The sequence below is a fragment of the Saccharomyces paradoxus genome (assembly GCF_002079055.1).
Source record: "Saccharomyces paradoxus strain CBS432 chromosome XII sequence".
Taxonomy (NCBI): domain Eukaryota; kingdom Fungi; phylum Ascomycota; class Saccharomycetes; order Saccharomycetales; family Saccharomycetaceae; genus Saccharomyces; species Saccharomyces paradoxus.
The window spans coordinates 553,363-574,166 of NC_047498.1; the positions used below are offsets into that span (position 1 = coordinate 553,363).

General features: G+C 37.2%; 9 protein-coding genes and 2 non-coding genes across 11 annotated transcripts; 2 read left to right on the top strand and 9 right to left on the bottom strand.

Annotated features, from left to right (window-relative positions):
• Positions 1-117: 117 nt before the first annotated feature.
• IFH1 (Ifh1p) lies at positions 118-3,360 on the bottom strand (the record flags this gene model as incomplete). The annotated part of the gene is made up of 1 exon (XM_033912087.1): positions 118-3,360. The coding sequence occupies one exon, from the start codon at positions 3,358-3,360 to the stop codon at positions 118-120; it is 3,243 nt and encodes a 1,080-aa protein (XP_033767978.1).
• A 969-nt stretch (positions 3,361-4,329) lies between these two features.
• On the top strand, positions 4,330-5,439 carry UCC1 (Ucc1p; the record flags this gene model as incomplete). Its single annotated transcript, XM_033912088.1, has 1 exon — positions 4,330-5,439. One exon carries the CDS (start codon positions 4,330-4,332, stop codon positions 5,437-5,439), a length of 1,110 nt encoding a protein of 369 aa, XP_033767979.1.
• A 123-nt stretch (positions 5,440-5,562) lies between these two features.
• On the bottom strand, positions 5,563-6,786 carry SPAR_L02560 (uncharacterized protein; the record flags this gene model as incomplete). The annotated part of the gene is made up of 1 exon (XM_033912089.1): positions 5,563-6,786. The coding sequence occupies one exon, from the start codon at positions 6,784-6,786 to the stop codon at positions 5,563-5,565; it is 1,224 nt and encodes a 407-aa protein (XP_033767980.1).
• Positions 6,787-7,213: 427 nt separating this feature from the next.
• BUR2 (Bur2p) lies at positions 7,214-8,401 on the top strand (the record flags this gene model as incomplete). The annotated part of the gene is made up of 1 exon (XM_033912090.1): positions 7,214-8,401. One exon carries the CDS (start codon positions 7,214-7,216, stop codon positions 8,399-8,401), a length of 1,188 nt encoding a protein of 395 aa, XP_033767981.1.
• A 20-nt stretch (positions 8,402-8,421) lies between these two features.
• ADY4 (Ady4p) lies at positions 8,422-9,903 on the bottom strand (the record flags this gene model as incomplete). Its single annotated transcript, XM_033912091.1, has 1 exon — positions 8,422-9,903. The coding sequence occupies one exon, from the start codon at positions 9,901-9,903 to the stop codon at positions 8,422-8,424; it is 1,482 nt and encodes a 493-aa protein (XP_033767982.1).
• Positions 9,904-10,396: 493 nt separating this feature from the next.
• SPAR_Ltrna7L lies at positions 10,397-10,497 on the bottom strand. Its single transcript has one exon. It is a non-coding gene; the product is annotated as a tRNA-Leu (tRNA).
• Positions 10,498-11,276: 779 nt separating this feature from the next.
• ECM22 (Ecm22p) lies at positions 11,277-13,709 on the bottom strand (the record flags this gene model as incomplete). The annotated part of the gene is made up of 1 exon (XM_033912092.1): positions 11,277-13,709. The coding sequence occupies one exon, from the start codon at positions 13,707-13,709 to the stop codon at positions 11,277-11,279; it is 2,433 nt and encodes an 810-aa protein (XP_033767983.1).
• A 1,761-nt stretch (positions 13,710-15,470) lies between these two features.
• CDC42 (Rho family GTPase CDC42) lies at positions 15,471-16,046 on the bottom strand (the record flags this gene model as incomplete). Its single annotated transcript, XM_033912093.1, has 1 exon — positions 15,471-16,046. One exon carries the CDS (start codon positions 16,044-16,046, stop codon positions 15,471-15,473), a length of 576 nt encoding a protein of 191 aa, XP_033767984.1.
• Positions 16,047-16,555: 509 nt separating this feature from the next.
• Positions 16,556-16,689, bottom strand: SPAR_Ltrna8I. The gene has a single exon. It is a non-coding gene; the product is annotated as a tRNA-Ile (tRNA).
• A 332-nt stretch (positions 16,690-17,021) lies between these two features.
• Positions 17,022-18,383, bottom strand: BNA5 (kynureninase; the record flags this gene model as incomplete). Its single annotated transcript, XM_033912094.1, has 1 exon — positions 17,022-18,383. One exon carries the CDS (start codon positions 18,381-18,383, stop codon positions 17,022-17,024), a length of 1,362 nt encoding a protein of 453 aa, XP_033767985.1.
• A 318-nt stretch (positions 18,384-18,701) lies between these two features.
• Positions 18,702-20,798, bottom strand: EST1 (Est1p; the record flags this gene model as incomplete). Its single annotated transcript, XM_033912095.1, has 1 exon — positions 18,702-20,798. The coding sequence occupies one exon, from the start codon at positions 20,796-20,798 to the stop codon at positions 18,702-18,704; it is 2,097 nt and encodes a 698-aa protein (XP_033767986.1).
• Positions 20,799-20,804: the final 6 nt, after the last annotated feature.

The window sequence follows — 20,804 nt, forward strand, 5'->3', positions numbered from 1 at the left end:
ACCAACGATAAAGTATAATTCAAAGTAGAGGAGAGTAAAGTCACTTACTGACGGGGATATTGAAGAAGGAAAGATAATTTGGTGGCAATAACAATAAAAAAAAGGATGCGAACTAGCTCACTGTAAGACATCATTGAACTCGAACGAATGATTAGTATCATTGCCCATAATTCCTTCAATATCTGCCAGTGCACTTTCACTGAATAAACCATTTTTAGTAAAACGAAGATTTTCTGCCGCTGCTTCCACCATACTCTGTCTTCTCCTCCACATAGAATTACTGTTTTCATGATTTAATGTATTGTCGAATTGCACAGGAGCGGTTAACGATGCTAGGATGTCGGCGTCAGTATCTTCAATTGCATGGTTTTCTTGTGTATCGTAATCATTGATATCGCCTACAGGTAGTAAGTCGTTTTCGTCTTTGCCCAAAATCTCATGGATTTCATCTAAACCAACACTCTTTGTTGAGTTTTTCCTTGTATTGGTGCCCACGGTAAGATCAGCATCATGAGGTAACAATGACGCATCTTCAGATGCGTGAGAGGGAAAATCATTCATAGGAGTATTTTCATTCGTAGTGAAGTCTGTACCGGTGTTTATATCACTATGACTGTTATTGTTACCGGGAATATCATGGCCATTGATTCCCAACTGTAAATTCATAGTTTCTTGTTCCTTTATTGCCTTTTGCCTTTGTTTTCTTATTTTTAAAAGCTTCTTTTTCTTCTTTAATTGCCTTTTCTTTTCAGTTTTTTTCCGTTGTAACTCTTTCATCTTATCGATCTTCTTCCGTGTCCTTTCATTACCAATATAGCCAATGGGAACTTTTCTATTAGAATTTGTTGGTAGCATGTATTCATCTTCTTCGTAGGCATTAATACCCTTATTTCTAAATGCAGATAAAGGAACTTTAGGGACTTCGTACCAATCTGCAGCATGGCCATTGGCACTTTTTTTATTAGTGGCATCATTGCAATTACCATTTTTCTCCATATCGTCTGTATGGGATGGTGAATCATCCTCTAATTCACTCATATTTAATAGTTCATTGAGTGTCAATTCGTCGCCATTGACAGTGCCATTATTGCCATTGGCGCTTCCCTCTCTTTTAATATCTGGAGTTTGAGCCCTTTGATGCTGTTCCCGAAGTTGTTGATGTTCTTGGATTAAGGCGTATAATGATTTAGTAGAGAGACCATCAATAATACTAAAAGGTTTGTTATCAGTCTCCCAAGTACCTAACTTGGGTGGACGTAACCCGACAACGTTTGAGCTTACGATTTCCTTTGCCTTTGAGCCAATATTTTTCGACCTTGAACTTGGGGGTGGTAGGTTATCATCTTCATCTGTAGATTCGTCATCAACGTACACAACAGTCTCTAAAAGATCATGCTTGCAATCTTTGGATCCGTCGGAATTTTCTTTGTCTGAGTTAGAACTTGCCATAGAGGAAGATCCATCGCTGTCGTCGTAATGGAAGTAAAATGAATCTGGGTCTAAATCATCGATGTCTATAAACACATTTGTCACACTAGAATCGTCATCGTCGTCTTCGTAATCGTCATCTAATTCTGTGCCAATGTCTAAGCTATCTGAATCTAGCGCTCTCAATTCCTCATCTGTGTCAGGATCATGAGATGCTTCAGATTCACTACGTTCATCATCAGAAGGCATATGGGCAATATCCAACAAAATGTTGTCATATTCATCATCAGAGGATTCGTATTTTCCAGAATTCAGGCCTAGTTTATGAACTGATGGTTCCAAGTTATCATTGGGTTTTATTAAATTTAGGCCTTTATTTTTATGGTCAAGACTATTTTTGTCCGCTTTGTGCTTGCCTTTCTTGATCTTATTGTCACTGTTTTCATCATCGGATTGAAAGAAAACATTGAAAATATACTCATCGTTGTCCACATTGGAAGTTGTTCTTGCACTGGGTTTTTGGGTCTTTTTATAAAGCTTTCGCCTCTGTTTCCTTTCTTCCTGTTCCTTTTTTTTGGCCTCTTTCTTTTTTAGTTTAGATAGTTTTTCGTCATTCAACATTAAAGGCAAAGATGTACTCAAGGATAATTTTGGTTCTGAACCATCACCATAATAATAGAGATTGGCAAATTTCGGATCTTCATAAAACGGCATATCAAAATCAGACATTATTTCATCTTCTTCGTCATCCTCTTCGTCGTATCCGTTTTCTTGATTGTATTCATTTTGTAAGAATTTATTTTCAGCGTCTTCTACGGGGTCGGACCCTTCTTCATGTATGCTACCATCAAATGAGAGTTGGTCGTCATTCTGCAGCTCAGAAACAATATTTTGTTCCTCCTCTTCCAATATGGGAAGATCATCGTCTCCCGTTTCAAGATCTGTGCCAATTTCTCCATGAGAGTCTTCATTATTAATTACATCAAAGTACGCATCTTGATCAATATCATATTCAGATTCATCTGACTCCGAAATATTGGGAAATCGTAATTCATCATTGTTACCTAACATCGCCTTAGAATCTAGTTTTTCTTCTTCGTTGTCATTACTCTCTTTATTTTTCAATTCCAAGACTTCTTCACCAATATCCTCTTTATAATCTTCACTACCATTACCAAAACTAATGCCGTCACCCTCTTTTTTAAATTTAAACGATAGTGCCTGTTGGGAAGTAGCAGTACCTGAACCATTTACTTTCTTTTTATTTTGTTGTTGTTGTTGTTTTTGTTGTTGTTCTTCTTCTTCCTTCTTAGGTGATATTTTAATGGAATCAATTTTGTTGCTGTTCTCACGAGAGGAATAGAGTGTATTGCTATTCGTATTCATCGCAGATAAAGCTTTCATGGCCCTCTTCTTTCTTTGGGCGGTCAGTTTGACAAAATCTATATTTTCGTCGTCCGAACTTGTCTCACTATCACTATCACTACCATCATCATCATCATCATCATCATCGTCATCCTCGTCATCATCTTGTTCTTCACTCTCTTGCTCTTCGTTTTCACTGTCCTCGCCATCCGTTACAGCTTGGTAATCGGAAGACTCTGTGCCCTCGTCGTCATTGTCTAGTTGCCTTTGTATAAGTTTACTTTTCTTACCTAGGGAATTATTTGAAATGATTTTTGCTTTTTTCTTGCTTTTATGTAGGTTTGTACTTTTGTTTTTATCAGAATCAGACACGTCACTCAAAGATGACTCGGAAGAGTATATAAGGCTAAATCTTCTTGGCCTCGTTGTACCCAGCGTGGGTGGTGATTGCCTGGACTTTGTATCAGATTCGCCCTTTTTTATGAGTCTTTTGATGTTCGCGGGTAGTTTACCAGAATGTGTACTATGATTCACCGTACTTTTTCGAGGACTTTTTTTGCCTGGCATTTTGTTCTGCTTTCAGTTTGCCGATTGTTTTTCCTTACTTGTTTATCTGTTCCTTGTTGAATTTGCCTTAGATTCAACAGGCTTGAAAATGAATTTAATAGAATGAATATTACTAGGTTCAAAGCGGTTCTTGCTTATAATGCTCACCGAAATTAAAAAAAATATTATAGGTTATGTCCTATGTCGGAATTGTGGGGAGGGAGGAATGTAATAAATATGCAGTAACTAAATGTAGCCTTTTGAAGGGTTCCTGTTTTCTAGCTGTTTCTTATAGCAAGTGTTTCGAATGAATTCAAAGATACCAATGTTTTTACAAATACTTATAGCAAGCCAATATAAGAACTCCAAAAACTTAAAAGTCAAAACGTGAAAAGCACCTATTATCTAGTCTCTTTTCCCTAGTAGTACTTTAAATCAATTTAGTGATGAGATGAAAAAAAAAAAAAATATTAATTCCAACGAAAAAGAAACGACGAGCAGGGCAACCTTTAGAGATTTCAGTTCGTAAAAAGAGATGTAGTTGGTACATACGGGTAACTTATGAACAGAATTCATACATGAATTGTCCCACTTCTTCCTCAATTGTAGAGTTTAACATCGTTAGCACTTTGGAATCTTTGCAATAAATAGATGAGAGTCGCATTCCAGTAGCCTACTAGTAGAGTGTGTCTTTCGATCGCATTACGGAACAACTAGCCATTCCGAACCCCACACGGAAAAATCGGAACAATAAGTGAAATTTTCTTTTTTTCTTTTTTTCTGCTCTCCAAAATCTCTGCCCCTCTATTGCGTACTCGATTTCATATCAAAAGTCATCTCAGACACGTAGATCTACACTGGAGTATCTCATAACATCGCCACTATCGGAAAGCAGGATAACGTTAAATAGATTTTCGCTGTTTGTTTGGCTCATTTTGTCGTTTGTACTATGCCCATTGGCGCTAAGAAAACAGAGTGTGCAAACAAGAGATGAATCGGAGCGATCGCAGCTTGATGGATTTACCATTGGAGATCCATTTATCATTGCTAGAGTACGTGCCTAATGAACTTCGTGCTGTCAATAAATACTTTTACGTTTTGCATAACCATAGTTATAAGGAGAAGAGTTTGGCATGGATAGCCGAGGACAACTATATATGGGCCGTTGTCAAAAATTCATTATGTTTATATGTCAAGAGTTTGGACCCACTTCGGCAGCATTCCAGAGAGATCATTAAAGGCACGGCAGAACCGGGTACTAATGTGCCCCTGTGCATGACTAAATACATCGCAGATTCGTGGTATATTGTATACAATGCACTACAATATCCTGGAAAGATAATTAATATGGAATGGGACAAATATACCGAAAATCAAGACTTAACTGCGGTGGATTCCAGCAGTAACTTTGGTAGTCGGCCCAAGGAAAGAACTCTCATGCAGTCATTGACAGCTTTACCTGTTAACTTTTGGTCCAGAAGGAAAGACGAGCCTACGCCAGTAAACGTCTGGTTTTATGTGAAAAATGCGCACGTTGCCAGATATATACCGAAAATTATTACGGAAATAGGTATATGCAACTATGGGCCGAAGCAGATCGTGGCAAGCGCAGGATATATCAACGAATTGATAACATCTGAAGGAATATACTGTGTCAACCTAGGACATCTTCCTAGACTATACGATGAACAAATTTTTGAGGGCACTGGAACGACGCATCTTCCCTTGGAACTGAAAGCCATTGATAGGACAGATTCAGACGTTTGTGTCAATGGTGATTTAGTACTATTGGGTTATGACTTTATTCCGTATCAGATATCGAAACCCTGGTTGCTCTTCAGAATTGAGCAGCTAAATGGCATTGAAGCAATCTTCAACTATAGTGAATGTTCTTTTTCATACCAGTTTGCGTGGAGTTTGGCCTGCTTGCAATCTGGAGAAAAAATTTCATTTCCTAAGGATACAATAAGCGGGCACGGTTTACCCTATAAGCCATCCAAATTGATAAGAATTTTTGTCTATAAGCATCCGGAACAAAAACAAGACCTTGATCAAGAAGTAGCATTCCCCAACTGGAATACTCCTTATCTTCGAAGATGATAAAAAATTTTATTAATTAGTCTATAATATATGTGTATATATGTATATATGCACTTACCTACTTATAAAATAGATATAATATTCTTGCAATGATGAAAATATATATAGCAGAATTTTATTCTTTCAATTGATAAATGTACTTTCAATGATGGAAACCCCTTCATCATCATCAAACTTTGATTTCTGGCAAAATTGGTAGATGAACGGCTTCATGTTCGCTAAGTTTTCAGCAATAGATCTAATGAAAGCGGGAAGCTCGCTCATTATATCGTACCTATTGACTAATCTTAAGTTAGATTCTTCAAAGCCACGCGGGAATGAAATAGATGTAGGGTATTTCCAACCATTTTGTTTATCCTCTTGTGTTGATGGGAATTTGACAGCATGATCATTTACACTTGAACCAACTTCTAGAATTCTTTCTTTATCACTAACCGCCCATATAGTCACTGTAGTGCTGCCATATTCTTTTGTTGTGGTAAATTCAATACACATCATCGAACGCTTCTTACCATTGAAACAAAGAAAGTTCCATTTACTAGCCGCCTTGTTAGGTATTAGCCCTTGAACAGCATCCAAGTATAACATAGGCGTGTCTTTCAAGTCCAGCTTCACAAGTTTATCCTTTTTTTTGTATGATATGGTACCATTGCAAAAACCTCTAGGAACAAAAACATGTCTTATCATTCTTCTAGACGTACTAGAAGAGTCTCTTTTAGCTAATTCTTCTAAGCTGATGCTCTTATCAAGGTAATAGTTGGAGCCATCCGGATTTATTATGAAACCTTCTTGTAGATTTACGGTCATGTCAACTTTCAAATCCTTTAGTAAACAGCTCGTACTCCCCTTCGGAATATCTATCTTAATCAATAATTGAGCAAACCCACTAGACGAAGATTCTTTCAAAGGTACAAAGTGAAACGTGACGTTGTCCGATTCAACCTTCAACGTATCAAAATCTTTGATATTATCAATTTTGAAGCTTTCCCATATATCAATGTCTTCTTCAGATTCTTCTCCACTACTAGCTTTGAATACTTTAAAATTCAACTGAAATCCTTTATATATACCGCCCATAACACTGGAATATAAGAGTTGGATGAATCCACATTTGCCGTTGGTAAGATCCGTAAAGTACAGAGTTTGCGTCTCAATTCTCGTTTCCGTTGGATTTCTTACTGCTTTCAACAAACTATGTGATTTGAACTTTTTGTGGTTTGACGTCCTACAAAACCATTCTAGTTTCGATGTATCCTGGAATTTTGCGTAATTATCATGATCTTTCTCAGATAAAACTTCCTTAACAGGAGCAAATTTTGTCTTTTCCTTTTTGATTGAAACGGCCATTTATTCTCTCCTGTATGATTCCAACGTTACAAAACACTTTATAGCCTCAAAAATTCGAAAATTTCTCGAAGATTTAAAGGGAATTCGCCACTACTTCAGCATCTACCGTGACTATTTATATATAAAATCTCATTCCCCTATTATTAGTTTTTGTCAACCCTATCCAGGAACCAAAAACACGTATATACACCTATATTAATTCTCTTCACCATACCTATCGTTTAGTTTTTTTAGTGTAAGCCCTATTCTTTTTGACTTTTTGACCTAGGTCTTACAGTAACTTCTATTTTTCACTTTTCAGGATAAAAAGAAAAGTGATTAAAGTATCACTATTTCTGTTAGAGAGCAGCTAAATTGATCAGTAGTTGTGCCCACTTATTGAGGGAGACCATACTATTTTTCATATACAACACGCTACAGTAAGATAATGTCTGCTACATCCTCAAGTGGCGACGTGAAAAAATTTCAAGTTTTACCAAAACCAACGAATAATGCATCACCCCCACCAGCATCGAGTGGGTTTAACGCAAGGACCTTATGGCCGGATTTGATAGAGACACCAGAAAACCAGTGGGTATTTGAGTGCAAAGATATCATTGAAAAGATAGGCACTAATGAACCAATAGCATTGGAAATGAAAAAAAATATGGAAAAATGCTTAATGTATTTCTACACACTTAAAAAAAAATTAAATCTTTTTGATCACACCTACACCGCATCATGCATTCTATTTTACAGATATTGGTTCATATATGGAATACCTACGACCATAACCGAATGCATTCACATATCTCAGGGAATTCTAGTCACAGCTTGCAAAACAATGGAGAATAACAGGCCCATAGAAGCCTATATTAAGGCGACCTGTGAATTTTTGGTGCAAAATATACCGTCTTTAAAGAGTCGAACAAACATTGATAAACTTAAATGGGAGTTCAGAGATAAGTTAGTGACGAATGAAAAAAAAATACTGTGTCTATTTGGCTTCGACTTAAATATTAGTAACCCAAAGGAATTGATTGAAGAAGTATTCAGTGGCTATTATAGATTTAACAGGGATCATGATCTGCCAGAAAACTTTAAGAAAGCTTTTCCAAAGATTCTTCAAGAATCAAGAAATTTTATGGTGCAGGCTGTCACCCAGCCCGTTTCTTTATTGTGCGACGGTTACACGTTCATTGTACTATCCCTCATATATTGTGGTTTAGAGTATAAAAAGCTTGTCGACAAAGATTTTAGATATCCAAAAAACTTCTTCAAGGATAGGTTTCCTATTGAAATAACGCCGGATAATTTTGCCAATATTTTTACCGATTACAAGTTATTGGAAGAGAATTTTTTTAACTTAAAAAGTAATAAAGGTGCCAAATTACAAATTGATTCAAGCATGATTCTTTCAGTGATTGAGGAAGGTAGTGATGTGGAAAATGAAGTTTCAGAAATCTCTGATCCGTTTAATTACGAGTTAATCAAATCTGGTGAAGTGAAAGAAGAATTTTTAAATCATATTGAAACAAGAGTTAATGACTTACTAGAAAAGGCTAAACAGGAAAGTATGAAGAGAAAGGCTAAAGATCCTATAAGGACCCCAGATTCCAAAAAACCCAAAATATAAAACTAGAGTACTAGTTTTGTTCAATCGGAGGGATCGATAAAGGTCTCATATACACGTGACAAAATATTTGGCAAATTCCCTATGTTATCCTGATAGCAATATTTCCAATACTCAATCCAATAATCATCAGTTTCCGGATCTTTAGATGAGTCAAGGCGCAGTTTCTGCTTTAATTTTGATTTCATTTTGTCTATTATTATCCTGGGATGTTTGAATTGATAAGTTCGGGGATGATAATTATCGGGAGATTCTGAACCGTCATTATCTTCAGATATTTTTTCAGCAACAAGTAATTTTCCCTGCATAGCGGTCAAGAGTACCTTCGGTAGTTGGAAGTCAGTCACTTCATCCGGATTATCACAAGCATCGATAAGATTTTCGATGATAGACAAGCATTCTATGGTTAATTTATCCATTTCAGATGATGTTTCGAATGAGTATTCATCATTTTGCATATAGTATAGTTTTAATACATAGAAAAATTGGATGACTTTGAATTTAACACCTGATGAAAGTAATAAGCCTTCTAGAACTTTATTCAGGCAACTTATAATTTGAGGATCATTTTTAAGTTTGAAAGTTATTGACAGAATATTTTTCTGAATTGTTTCATTCATATGGTCAATGTCTACTAACAATCCAATTCTGGGACCGAACACATCACATTCACACTCCCAGATTTCGCTTCTCAAAATTGCTAACATTTCCTCAATTTCTGCGCAATATTCAAAAAACTGGCTCAAAACAAAATTCTCATTGACCTTTGAAAATTTAAGCGTAAACTTATCCATCGCGTCGAAAGCAGCGTAGTATAACGCATCGATAACGTCTATCTCGTCCAGTGACCAATGCCACTGAAGTGATTTTTTCTCCTCATTTAAATCGAGGCCGTGGGAATAATTGGGATTTTGTCTTTTGATAAAATTTTTTAAATTATCGCCCACCAATGTTTCATTTTCCTTCAAATCAACCAGGAAACAGTGGCAGCACAATAGGGGTACAAATAATCCGCAAAGTTCATAAAAATTCCGAATTTGCACGTCTGCGATACTTGCGAATAGTCTTGTCCTTTTTGAGTACGCAATGTACTGTAAACACCAGCGAAACGATTGAAATGCGAGGTTATAATTTTTATCTACATGACCAAATACTCCTTGGAATAACTTTATGTATAGCACCAGTTTTAGTTTATTCACCGTCTCTGGGTCGACCTTACCTTTCTTCATTATCTTGATGATATGTTTTGGACCCATTGCAAGATTGAAGTTTGAAATTTTGCTCAGCGCTTCTTTCAGAAGACGATTAGTTTGAATTCTTAATGATGATCCTTTTTTCATAACTGCAAGATTATAAAAAACGACATGGTATGGAATATAAAGAGCCAAAAAGTCTCTTATTAAATCGCCATCATATTCTTGTAAATTTAGAATAGCCTTTACAGCTTTTTTGAATTCTTTTCTTAAACTTTTTCTGAAAGCTTGATAATCAAAGTCTATATTCATTATACGTGCACCGACAATTTGTGATCTATGATCAATAAATAGGGCATATATGTACAATCTGTTTGCTTTTCCTCCTGTAGAAGATGAAGTTGTAACATAATCATATGCTAATCGACTTTCAGGTGATAGCGCAGACCATCCCTCCTAATAAAAAAAAGATAGAATATATCTAAATAACGCCTGAACAGCTTCTTGCGAATTTCTGTAAATAAAATCTTTGTGGCCATGGGCAGGTTCAGCTACTCTTTGCCGTATGTGAATCTGCTACTACCTCAGTTTTGTGACCCTAAAGTCACCCGGCAAAAACAGGGTCCCGTAATACGTCATAATTCTTTCCTCACTTATGAATATAAAGAAAGCTTCGAAAGCCTTCGCCAACTATCAGAGAAATGACTACATGTATTAGGAGCTTGAAAGAAGGGACATGTAATCAAAATGGTATATATAGGAAGTTAAGAAAAAACTAAGCTGCTACCGTCGCAAGAAAAAATAATGAGAGCTAAGGGATTCGAACCCTTGCATCCGAAGATATCAGAGATTTTAGAGGTTAAATCCACCTAAATCTGACGCCTTAAACCACTCGGCCAAACTCCCATTGTATGTTGGAATCGATTGATAGTGGAGGTTACTGGGTAAACTGTTTGTTTAGCAATGTTCTTTTTCTTTGCTGCATAATATATTAGCAAATGTGAAAAAAAACGAAACTTAATTGGGAAAGGTATGTACGACCACGCTTTCCCTAACCCAGTAACCTCTTGGCAACAACTTTTTTGTTGGAACTGAGAAATAGGTGAATAATTGGATAATTGTTGGGATTCCATTGTTACTAAAGGCTATAATATTAGGTATACGGAATATACTAGAAGTTCTCCTCGAGGATATAGGAATCCACAAAAGGAAATCGATAGTTCTACATAATGTTATTACCTTATCTTCTTTGCTTTTATATGTTGTCATTCACTTTCCTATTACATTATCAATCCCATTTCAGCTTCCATTAGATTGGATGACTGTTTCTCAATCTTTATGCCATCCTCTTGCACGGCATGTGATAATATAATACTAAATAGATGATACTAGAATTTCATTCCAACGCATTTGAATAAGATGTAAACATTCCGGTGGTTACTATAACAATTCAAATTAATATTAATGACCACATGTTCCAACAAATAGGATAATGAAAGAATGACAATATATAAAACGAAAGAAGAAAAAATGATACTATTATGTAAAACTATCGATTCCCTTCTGTGGATTACTCAAACTGACTAGCATATTCTGGAAGTACTGTCATTTTAGTTATTCACCTGTTAATGTTTGACTTCCGTAGTATTGACTCATCAAAAGAAAAAAGTATATATTTCGATAAACTACATAAAAGCTGAAAAGTTTGTAGTTGTCATAGAAGGTAACCCACCTCCTAAGAAATCCAGCATCATATGCATGCCACCACCTCCGCTATACTCATCGACATCTTGTGGTAAAACTTGTGATACGCTATCCAAGAACCACACTTTGTCTTTTATTTCTGTGGTATAACCTCTCAATAATGTATAATAAGACCTCATTATCCTCATAGCTCCTAGGTCCCCTGTCATTAATAATGCTAAAAAGGTCCTATCTAAAAGAGCAGGGAATGAGAAGACTCTTAACATAAAATCTAATTGATTTTTTTCACGGTGCAGTTTGTCCAAATATGCTAAGGTTATCAAATATGGCGAATCTATTTCTACGGGATATAAATCTGCTATACTTTCGTCAAAGCATACGAGTTCCGAAATCGTATTATTGTTATTATTGTCACCATTAGTGCTACTGTCATTATCGTTATTATGATTACTTTGGTTGACCACCGCTTCTCCTAAGTCGCTCAAGTCGACAGAAATCAAGTTATAAAATTTGGATGTTTCCGACAGAGGCCATACAGCCGTTAATATAGTTACGGCACCTTTAACATGGAAAATCCATGCTGTTGGTGAACTGCTTGATGCATTTGCCAGTGAATCTAGAATTAATATTAGAGCACTAGCCACTAAAGCATCTGTGTTATCGTCTGAAATTTCTAGCACAGCCTCTCTTAATAGCCTCAATGCTTCTAAACGATGGCTAGATACGTAGTTATCCAATCCAGCTTCCGTTCTAGACAAATGGGTGGCGCTAAAGGCCAAAATTGTATGCATCAAGAAGGGGAAATGAAAAGCCAAATCCGGAATGTAAGTACTCCACACTTCTGGACCAGAAATACCTGCTTCGGTTATTGTATGCCATACATCAGTACAGTAGTGATGAAAAAGTTTCAGATCTATCAAATTCAAATTTGACTTTCTGGATAGTCCAACTAACTCAGGGACTAACTGTGAGGCTGATGAAGAGTTTGAATGGGGAGAAGATTGTTGTTGGGTGTGAGAATTTGAAGAACGTGGAGATAGCGTCTCCGAGTTGGATAACAGGTCACCCATTGATGACGTCTTTAAAGTGGGAGAATTTCCCAAAGAGGTTCTATGGTCTGGTATGGATAATAATGACTTAGTGGAAGTTCCATTGGATACCCCAGTTGAGGGAGATGCAATGGTTTGATCTATGGAAGGTTTGGACAACGTATGTGTGGGACTGATCGTGAGGCCGGTATTGTCGATTATCAAGCTTTTGTTATTAGAAAGTATATCAGAAGCAGTTACCTTATTCTCATTTCCGTGAAGAGTGTTATTTCCTGAGTTAATAGAATCCGTTTTAGTATTATCCAATGGGTTCTTCGTAAATTGCTTGTTTTTGTTCTCCTGTTCCTGTTGCATGTTTGCCAGTGCCTCCTCCGCTGTGCTAACTTTAATGGCCCTATTATTAGATGTAGCAAATTTGCCAAGGCCAAACAACTCTTGAAACTCAGAAGCCATTCCATTTGCAGCACCATATGGAAACAGCGTATTGAAACTCTTCATATTGAAGTTTAAGCCCATCTTGTTTAATTGCGCTAACTGATCGAAAGGAATATTACTGAATGGAGATTGCGTTCCTTGTTGTTGTGGAAGCTGCTGCTGTTGCTGTGGAAGCTGTGGCTGTTGCATTACATTCGTCATCGAGTTTAGCCTACCAGGTGATAGTAAACCGTTAAGGCTGCTCGATAAGTTCATAGCCGTCGATTGAAAACTAGGTGTTATCGGTATACTCAATGGCGAATTGCCCGGTATAGCCACGTTTGGGTGGTTGTTGTTTATCATTGTACTTGGCGCGGTCTGTGTTATATTGTTGTGCGCTTCACCTCCGTTTGTACTGCTGTTGACGTTACTATTGCTGTTATTCACTAGATTGGCTAGCAGATGCGGTAATAAAAGATTCTCCATATTGTTGGATACAGACGGAGGAACGTTATTAGGAGAGTTACTTTGTTCATCAGTGCCAACGTGCGGCAACAACTGCTGCTGTAATTGGACCTGCTGTTGTTGGCGAAGTTGTTGTTCTTGTTGATGATGAAGTTGTTGTAATATGACAGTATTGTCACTCAAATTTTTCCTGCCTACTCTATCGTGGACTGCTGATGCAAATTTTGACGACGAAGAATCTTTTCTTCTTCTTGGCTGAATGGGGCTGTAAACACAGTCCAATTTCATGTTTGTACATTTCTTGCAAAATGGCTTGCCTTCATCACATTTTACTCTTCTTCTCTTACAATTGTCGCAACCAGTCTTGGACTTATTATGAAACTTTCGTTTTCCTGTCGAAGTTTTGCTCACTTTCTTGCCTCCAACCTCAATCAATTCAGCATCCTTCTCTCTTTCTTGCCCAGCATTACCATCATCGGATGTCATGTTTTTTTAGATGAAGATCTATGGATAAACGAAATACAAACCTTAAATGAAAAGCCGTCGACTTAACTCCTCTATATTATGTAAAGGCGAAGTCAGAGAAGAAATGTTATTTGTGCCTTTGAAAAATGGAGGTCTTGGTTGCTTCTCCTTCGACGATAATCGATTCCGGTGACTAGTTAGTAGATGATGTAATCGTCGACGCAGGGAACCCTTGCTTTTCCCCAATCGTAACAAAAAAAAACAAGGGGAAATAAACTATTGGATAGTACGAGTTCGTTAAGTTAAAAAAAAGGCTATAAAAGTCGAAGAACGAATGATTACGGCCAACATCTATTGTTCAAACTTGCCTTCGTTGAGTTTATCGAACGCGCTCGTTTAAAATTTTCCGATAACAAGAACGAGGAACGAGTCACCGCTCGTGTCTTTCGGCCCTGTCGGTTGGAAGATCTGTAAAAGCGATAATTGAGAACACATATCAAATTGAAGATCCTATAATTTAGCGAGTTGTGTTACTACATACTATATACCACAACTGGGCATACAACTTGGTTGTTTTTGTTAGTTTCATCTGAGGATTGTAAATACTTTTTTTTCATTTGTGGATGTTTCTCTTGTATTTTCCGTCTTGCTGCAGTTTCCGGTTTGTTGTACATAAACATTAATAATAAGTAATCTCATAAACTCGCGTTTGAACAAGAAAATGCTGTAAAGATATTGGAAAAAAAACATTCACATTGTGCACGATGATATGAACAAAATTCATATACTTCAAGTCTCAATTGCCTTAGATTGGGTTTATTTCAAGGGTTCATTTCAAAGGATCATTTCTGAGAAATAATCCTTCTTTGCTAGCGCCACTCCAACTCTGCCAAACGGTTCATATTCACACCAAGTTTCATCCTCCTGCAGCGATCCGCAAAAACGTACTTTTAAATCTAAATATATATGCTACTATCTATCATTCAGTGTAACGAATGAGATTAAATACGGTATTGAAAAAGATGCGTTTACGCCAGAGGCCCTTTGAAGATATTTTCCATAAAAAGCATTTAGAAATAAGTCCGATTTTGCAAGTGTTTTTCCAAAATCAAGCTGAGATTAACATGTTTTGAAGAGCTCCCCAAAAGCTAACTATGCGAAAGTAAAACAAGAACAACATAACCAGAAAACCTAAACGTAATGTCAGGGCAACGACATTCATTTTAGAAGTTAAGCTTTTCAGAATCTTTGTAGATGTTTAACGAGCCTGGTTCGGCCTTTGAAGCGATCAAGAAAACGCCCATTTTTGTGTTTCGCGTCATAGGTTTGCGCCTTTCCATGGAGATTGGTTGGCGACATTCTCAAAATGGTTTTCCTGATACATCATACAAGTCCGTAAAGGGTTTAATCACTGATTTCTAGCTTGAGCGTTTCATGTGCATACCGAGTGTATGCACAAATATGTTACAAAAAAAAAAGCAGGAAAGCCATATTTTTGATGCTAGCGGAGTGGTTTTGCCGGTAAACGGACGAAGACGTGATAGGTCTGGCAAATCTCGCGTTTAGCGTTGACGGACATGAAAGTATTGGACATTTGGGGCTCAACTGCTAGACTTTTTGGACTCATCTGCTCTTAACAGACTGATGATTCTGAGGCAAGAAGCAAAGAAAACCAGCATTATGCGAGGTGACAAAATGAAATACAACGATAATAAAAGGATAGGAAGGTGTATATATAAGTTTAGATATAGATTAAGAAAAGGAGGGCATATACTAATATGACTACAAAATTGTACATTTTTTACTTTTCTTGATAACAGGAGGCTCTAAGGCGGCCACGATAGCTTCATCGAATACGTTCTTCAAACCACGTTGTGTTAGTGCCGAACATTCGACATATTTTACTGCTTTCAGTTCTCTTGCTAATCTGGAACCCTGTTCTGATGTAATCGGACGTAATCTTTGTCTTTGCAACTTCTCGATGATTACTTTGTCATCCCTTAGATCGATCTGCGTGCCGACAACCAGGCATGGTACACCGGGACAATGGTGATGTACTTCAGGGAACCATTTTTCTTTAACGTTTTCAAAAGAAGGTGGGGAAATAACACTGAAACAAACCAAAAATACATCAGTAGAAGGGTATGACAAGGGTCTCAATCGATCGTAATCTTCTTGACCGGCCGTATCAAACAAACCTAGCGTGTATGGTTCATCACCGATCATCACAGTCACCGCATAGTTATCGAACACTGTTGGAACATAGTCGGCTGGAAATTGATTCGTTGTATAGGAGATTAATAAGCATGTTTTCCCAACGGCACCATCACCGACAACAACACATTTTAGCGTTTGCATTTTGTGGAAGAGCTAATACGTTTATTCCTTGTTTTATAAGCCTTGTTCTTTCTAATTCGTTTATTAACCTGTCTCCTCAAGAAAATAAAACAGTATGATAAATAACGAATATAATTTTCTGCGACAAAGGAAACCTATTGCAAAAAGTGAAAAATTATAGAGAAGGCTAATCAGTATATCTTGGTAGACCTGGAACCTATTTATCAAAACGCTTCTCTTGTCTTTCCAAGAATCTTGTCTATCATCGATCAATCAACCTTGTTTGCTTTTTTTTATCACTTTACTTTTTCCCGTATCTTGTTTCATTTGGAAGGGCTCAAAGGAAGCAGTGTTACCCGTCTTGAATGTCACTAAAACCGACGATGGAAGAGTGACTTTTATGCCATTACTAGGAGATAACGTGCTGTGGTTCCCTGTATATGTGGCTTGCCAACAATTCTACAATATAACGCTATGCAACTTCAAAAGTTGATTAAAAATGGACGCAGCTGATCGAAAAAAAGAGAAAGTGCTCGAGGTGGGGATTGAACCCACGACGGTCGCGTTGCTTTTCAAGACCTGTTTGAAAGGTCTTAGGCACAGAAACTTCGGAAAACCGAATGTTGCTATAAGCACGAAGCTCTAACCACTGAGCTACACGAGCATTTTCGAAAGAGAGGTAAACTAGAATGTGATATATATCGTAAAACATCGTTTTTCACAAAAATTACCCTTTTGAGCTCCAACTCGTTTCGTCAAACAGTACAACAACTAATAAATTAGTTTCGTTACTGAAAAGAGGTTGATATATGCAGGAAGATCCACGAATGTCTGCGAAGTGCTGGTAAGTAGTGCTTGGGCCTTCAAATTTATTTCAATTGTTGTCAATAAAATATATATTTATATATAAATTGGCAACCACTACAAAAGTATTCAAGCCACGTCATATATACTTAATATCAAAAAGAAAATAAATGCGATGTTTTCACCCTAGGACTATAACTTGTCCATCGCCTCATTTAGCGCATTCACTGCAGTGTAAACATCTGAGAATGTATTATATAGGGGAGCAGGTGCCAATCTGATCACGTTTGGTCTTCTCGCATCGCCAATGACACCATGGTCGTGTAAATATTGGAAAACATTGGGCATAATATCCTCTTTTCCAATATCAGAATCGAAGTAAAGTGACAGTTGGGCACCATGTTCTTCATCCGTGCCAGTTGGTGTTAGTATTGTGAAAAAGCATGGTAATTTTCCCATTCTTAAAGGGTGCTTGTAATACTTGGAGGCTTCCAACAATTCCTTCATATAATTTGTCAGCAATAAAGATCTTTTGCGAACTTCACCAATGCCATTAAACTTTGCAAATAATTCCAATGAGCTTCTTAATGCTACTGTATCAATAACGCTTGGATTAGATTGCCTAAATCCCAATGCTCCTGGAATCGGCTCGAATACTTCCAGCATTTGAAACCGCTTAGTAGCATCATTACCCCACCAACCAGCTAATCTTGGCAAAGCCTCTTTGGTAGGGTCTGATTTAGTGTGCTTCGAGTGAACAAATAAGCCACCAATTCCACCAGGTCCGGCATTCAAGTACTTATAAGAACACCAGCAAGCAAAGTCAACACCCCAATCATGAAGTTGCAATGGGACGTTTCCTACAGCGTGTGCCAAATCCCATCCAACCAATATCCCGGGGAATTGATGTGCAAATGAGGTGATTCGGCCAATATCGAAATATTGTCCCGTGTAGTACTGAACACCCGACAAACAGACCAGCGCTAGTTCATCTTGATTCACCTCTATGGTATCCAGAATATCTTGAGTTCTGATATAAGTCTCTCCCGCGCGTGGTTCGATTTGAATAAAAACATTTTCAGGTTCGGAGATTCCATGAATTTTACACTGGTTGTAGAAAGCATAGTAGTCTGATGGAAAGGAGCCCTTTTCAAAAAGGATCTTGAATCTCTTCTCAGTAGGTTTATAAAATGTAATTAATAGAGAATTCAAATTCGCAGTGAGACTATTCATCACTGCAACTTCATTTTCGTGAGCACCCACAATGGGGGCTAATAGAGGAAGAATGGGTAAGTCAATGTTGACCCAAGGCGCCTTTCCTTTGGCTTCTTCAGGGTGTTTGAAATGTGATTCCACAGCACAGTTGCTCCATGCGTCTAGTTCAGCATTGATTGAATCTCTAGTTGATTTCGGCATCAAACCTAAAGAATTCCCGCATAAGTACGTCACAGGCTTATCGTCGGACGATAGTCCCATGGAGTTAAAAGTGGGGATGTTGAATTCATCTCTCAGAGATTCTGGATATTCTCCGTCCAATTCCAAGGCTTTCTCCATGATTGCTGGTTTGTTCCTTTTTTACGGATTATTTAAGGTTAATAGGTATGTATTGACAGTATATATATTTGCTGTCTTATGCTAATAAATAATTATGTTTTTCAAGCGCAGTCACCTAATTTTATAGCGATGGTTTGCCCGTGCCGTGGACGGGCATCCCGTCGTTTTAATAACCGTTATAAAAACCGCTCCCACATTTTAGTGGGTTGACGACGACAGGCGTGGACGATGTCAATTGATGGCGTCATAATATATTCCACTTTAAAATCTGATTAGATTATCATTTTATGTTTTTTTCCCTCGCAGTCACTTATTCTTTCAAGTAGGAGTGTCTGGTACTTGAACGGTGACGTCCCCATCAGCGTCAACTGCTTCATCTGGATATGAAGGAAGGTTACAAGATAGTGGGCTAGTGATAGTTTTCTCTCGTGAAACAACATGATTTACCGACTCAAAGAAAACATCCTCTTTTTCTAGGAGCGGCGACGATTTTTTTGTTCTTCGAACATTTGCAAATTTTTTTTCCAATTCTGTCACAGCTATTTCCCCCGCTCTTTTGCGCTGTGGTTCGTCCCTTTTACCCTCAGCTTTTCTCGATGAAACTGCTTTCTCTAGTTGCGTTTTTACGTTTATTTTGAGTGAAATTTCCGATAATGCTATTTTGTGTTTCATCTTAGTGTCCGAGCTTATGACCTCGAACTTATATTTGCCGGCATTCCATATGACACCGGTGTTATTTTTCTCTAAAAATTTCACGCCAGAAAATATTATTGATTTAATTCGCAAAATGCATTCTTCTTTTGGAGAAAGCATCTCAGTCAACGTAGGGCATCCAATTATATTATTAATCATATCGGGAGAATTATACACAGAATCATCATTAAAATCGGTTAGTGCAAAGTTAATGCAAGAAAATTCTCTAAAAATAATATCTTCCCTCAAATAATAGCTTCTCCGTGGTTTGTGGCTATATACATTCTTTGGCCAATTCAATGAACTGTTTATCAAATCATTTAGTAATAAGGCGAATGAAGTACAAAACTTTCTGTGTCTGTGAGTGTACTGCAAAATGGATCTATATGATTTAATCCAGCATATAAGCAAACGTATAATGGCTAAGTATTGGAAATTTTCCATGTTTTTTTGCCATAAGGGTTTAATCACGACGTCTATTATATTGACAATAAAATCGAAGCTTAAGTCTAAAAAAAAAACTTGACGCTTACTCAAATCCGCGAATTTGAGTTTGTTCTTTTTTTCCTTGCTATTTCCACTTGCAAACATAAGATCGAAACTTCCCATCGTGGCAGCCAAATTTTCAAGTATAACCTTAATGTCGCCTGCATGATACTTTAGCGCAACTGTTTGTAAATGCTCTCTCAATAGCCAACAATTAGGGGCACGTGATACGTTCCATGAATGTGGAAACATAGTGTGTTCTACTATCGATAGAAATTGCAAAACAGTACGACTTTCAAACAGCAATCTCTCACCTTTGAGACCTTTTGACACAAGCATGGCCAATTTTTTCATCAAAAGTCTTCTTTCCGAAAAATCAGGAGTTAAAATGAAATCCCTCAAATTACTTAACGCACATTTGGACGGGATCCTTACTAACGCACCTCTTACTAATTCAAAAAAATACAGTGAGAATTTCTCAGTGCTCAAGTAAATTTTGGCTAGTTGAAAATAAGTATCTCCAACAGCTGGGAGATAGAGTGAGGCAATGTTCAAATACCTAACAGCCTTCTCAAAATCTTCCACACTTTTGGATTTGCTGGAAGGCTTGTCTAATAATGTTTTATAAAAGTGTGTAGCACCTAGATTAATTATGCATCTCTGAAGCGAAATTACAATGGAAAACGTCAACGGATTACTCGCATCTAATGCAATTTTTTCATGAGTTGAAAGCCCATCTATCAATCGCATTAAATTTAGCTTCGCAAAAAGAGCATTTGGAATAACGGAACACATATCATATTTTGCGCATAGGCATTCGATGGTGTTATAATAATACCTATGCGTAATTTTGAAAAAATTAATCATTTGTTTATGAAATTTTCTAAAAACTCTGAACTTTCTCTTATTATTTAGTCGCATAATATCATGAAACCAGCGCTCAAACCATTGAAATGTAGGTTCGTGGATTTGAAGCCATAAAAGCTTCAGAAGCATAGGTATCACCGCATCATTTATGCGTTCATGATTGTTATTATGGTGCATTTTCTCTTGTTTCGAAAGCAGCTCCTCGAGCAACATAGTAGATTTGTAATGTATGCCATCTAGGAAACATCTGAACGTGATATATGCATCTTCATCGCATATCAAGCTTGATGTTAGATGTTTATCTAGATGCGCACGAGCGTTCTTGAAGAACAACCTCGCATATTCTTCATTGACTTCTTCATTACACATTATCTA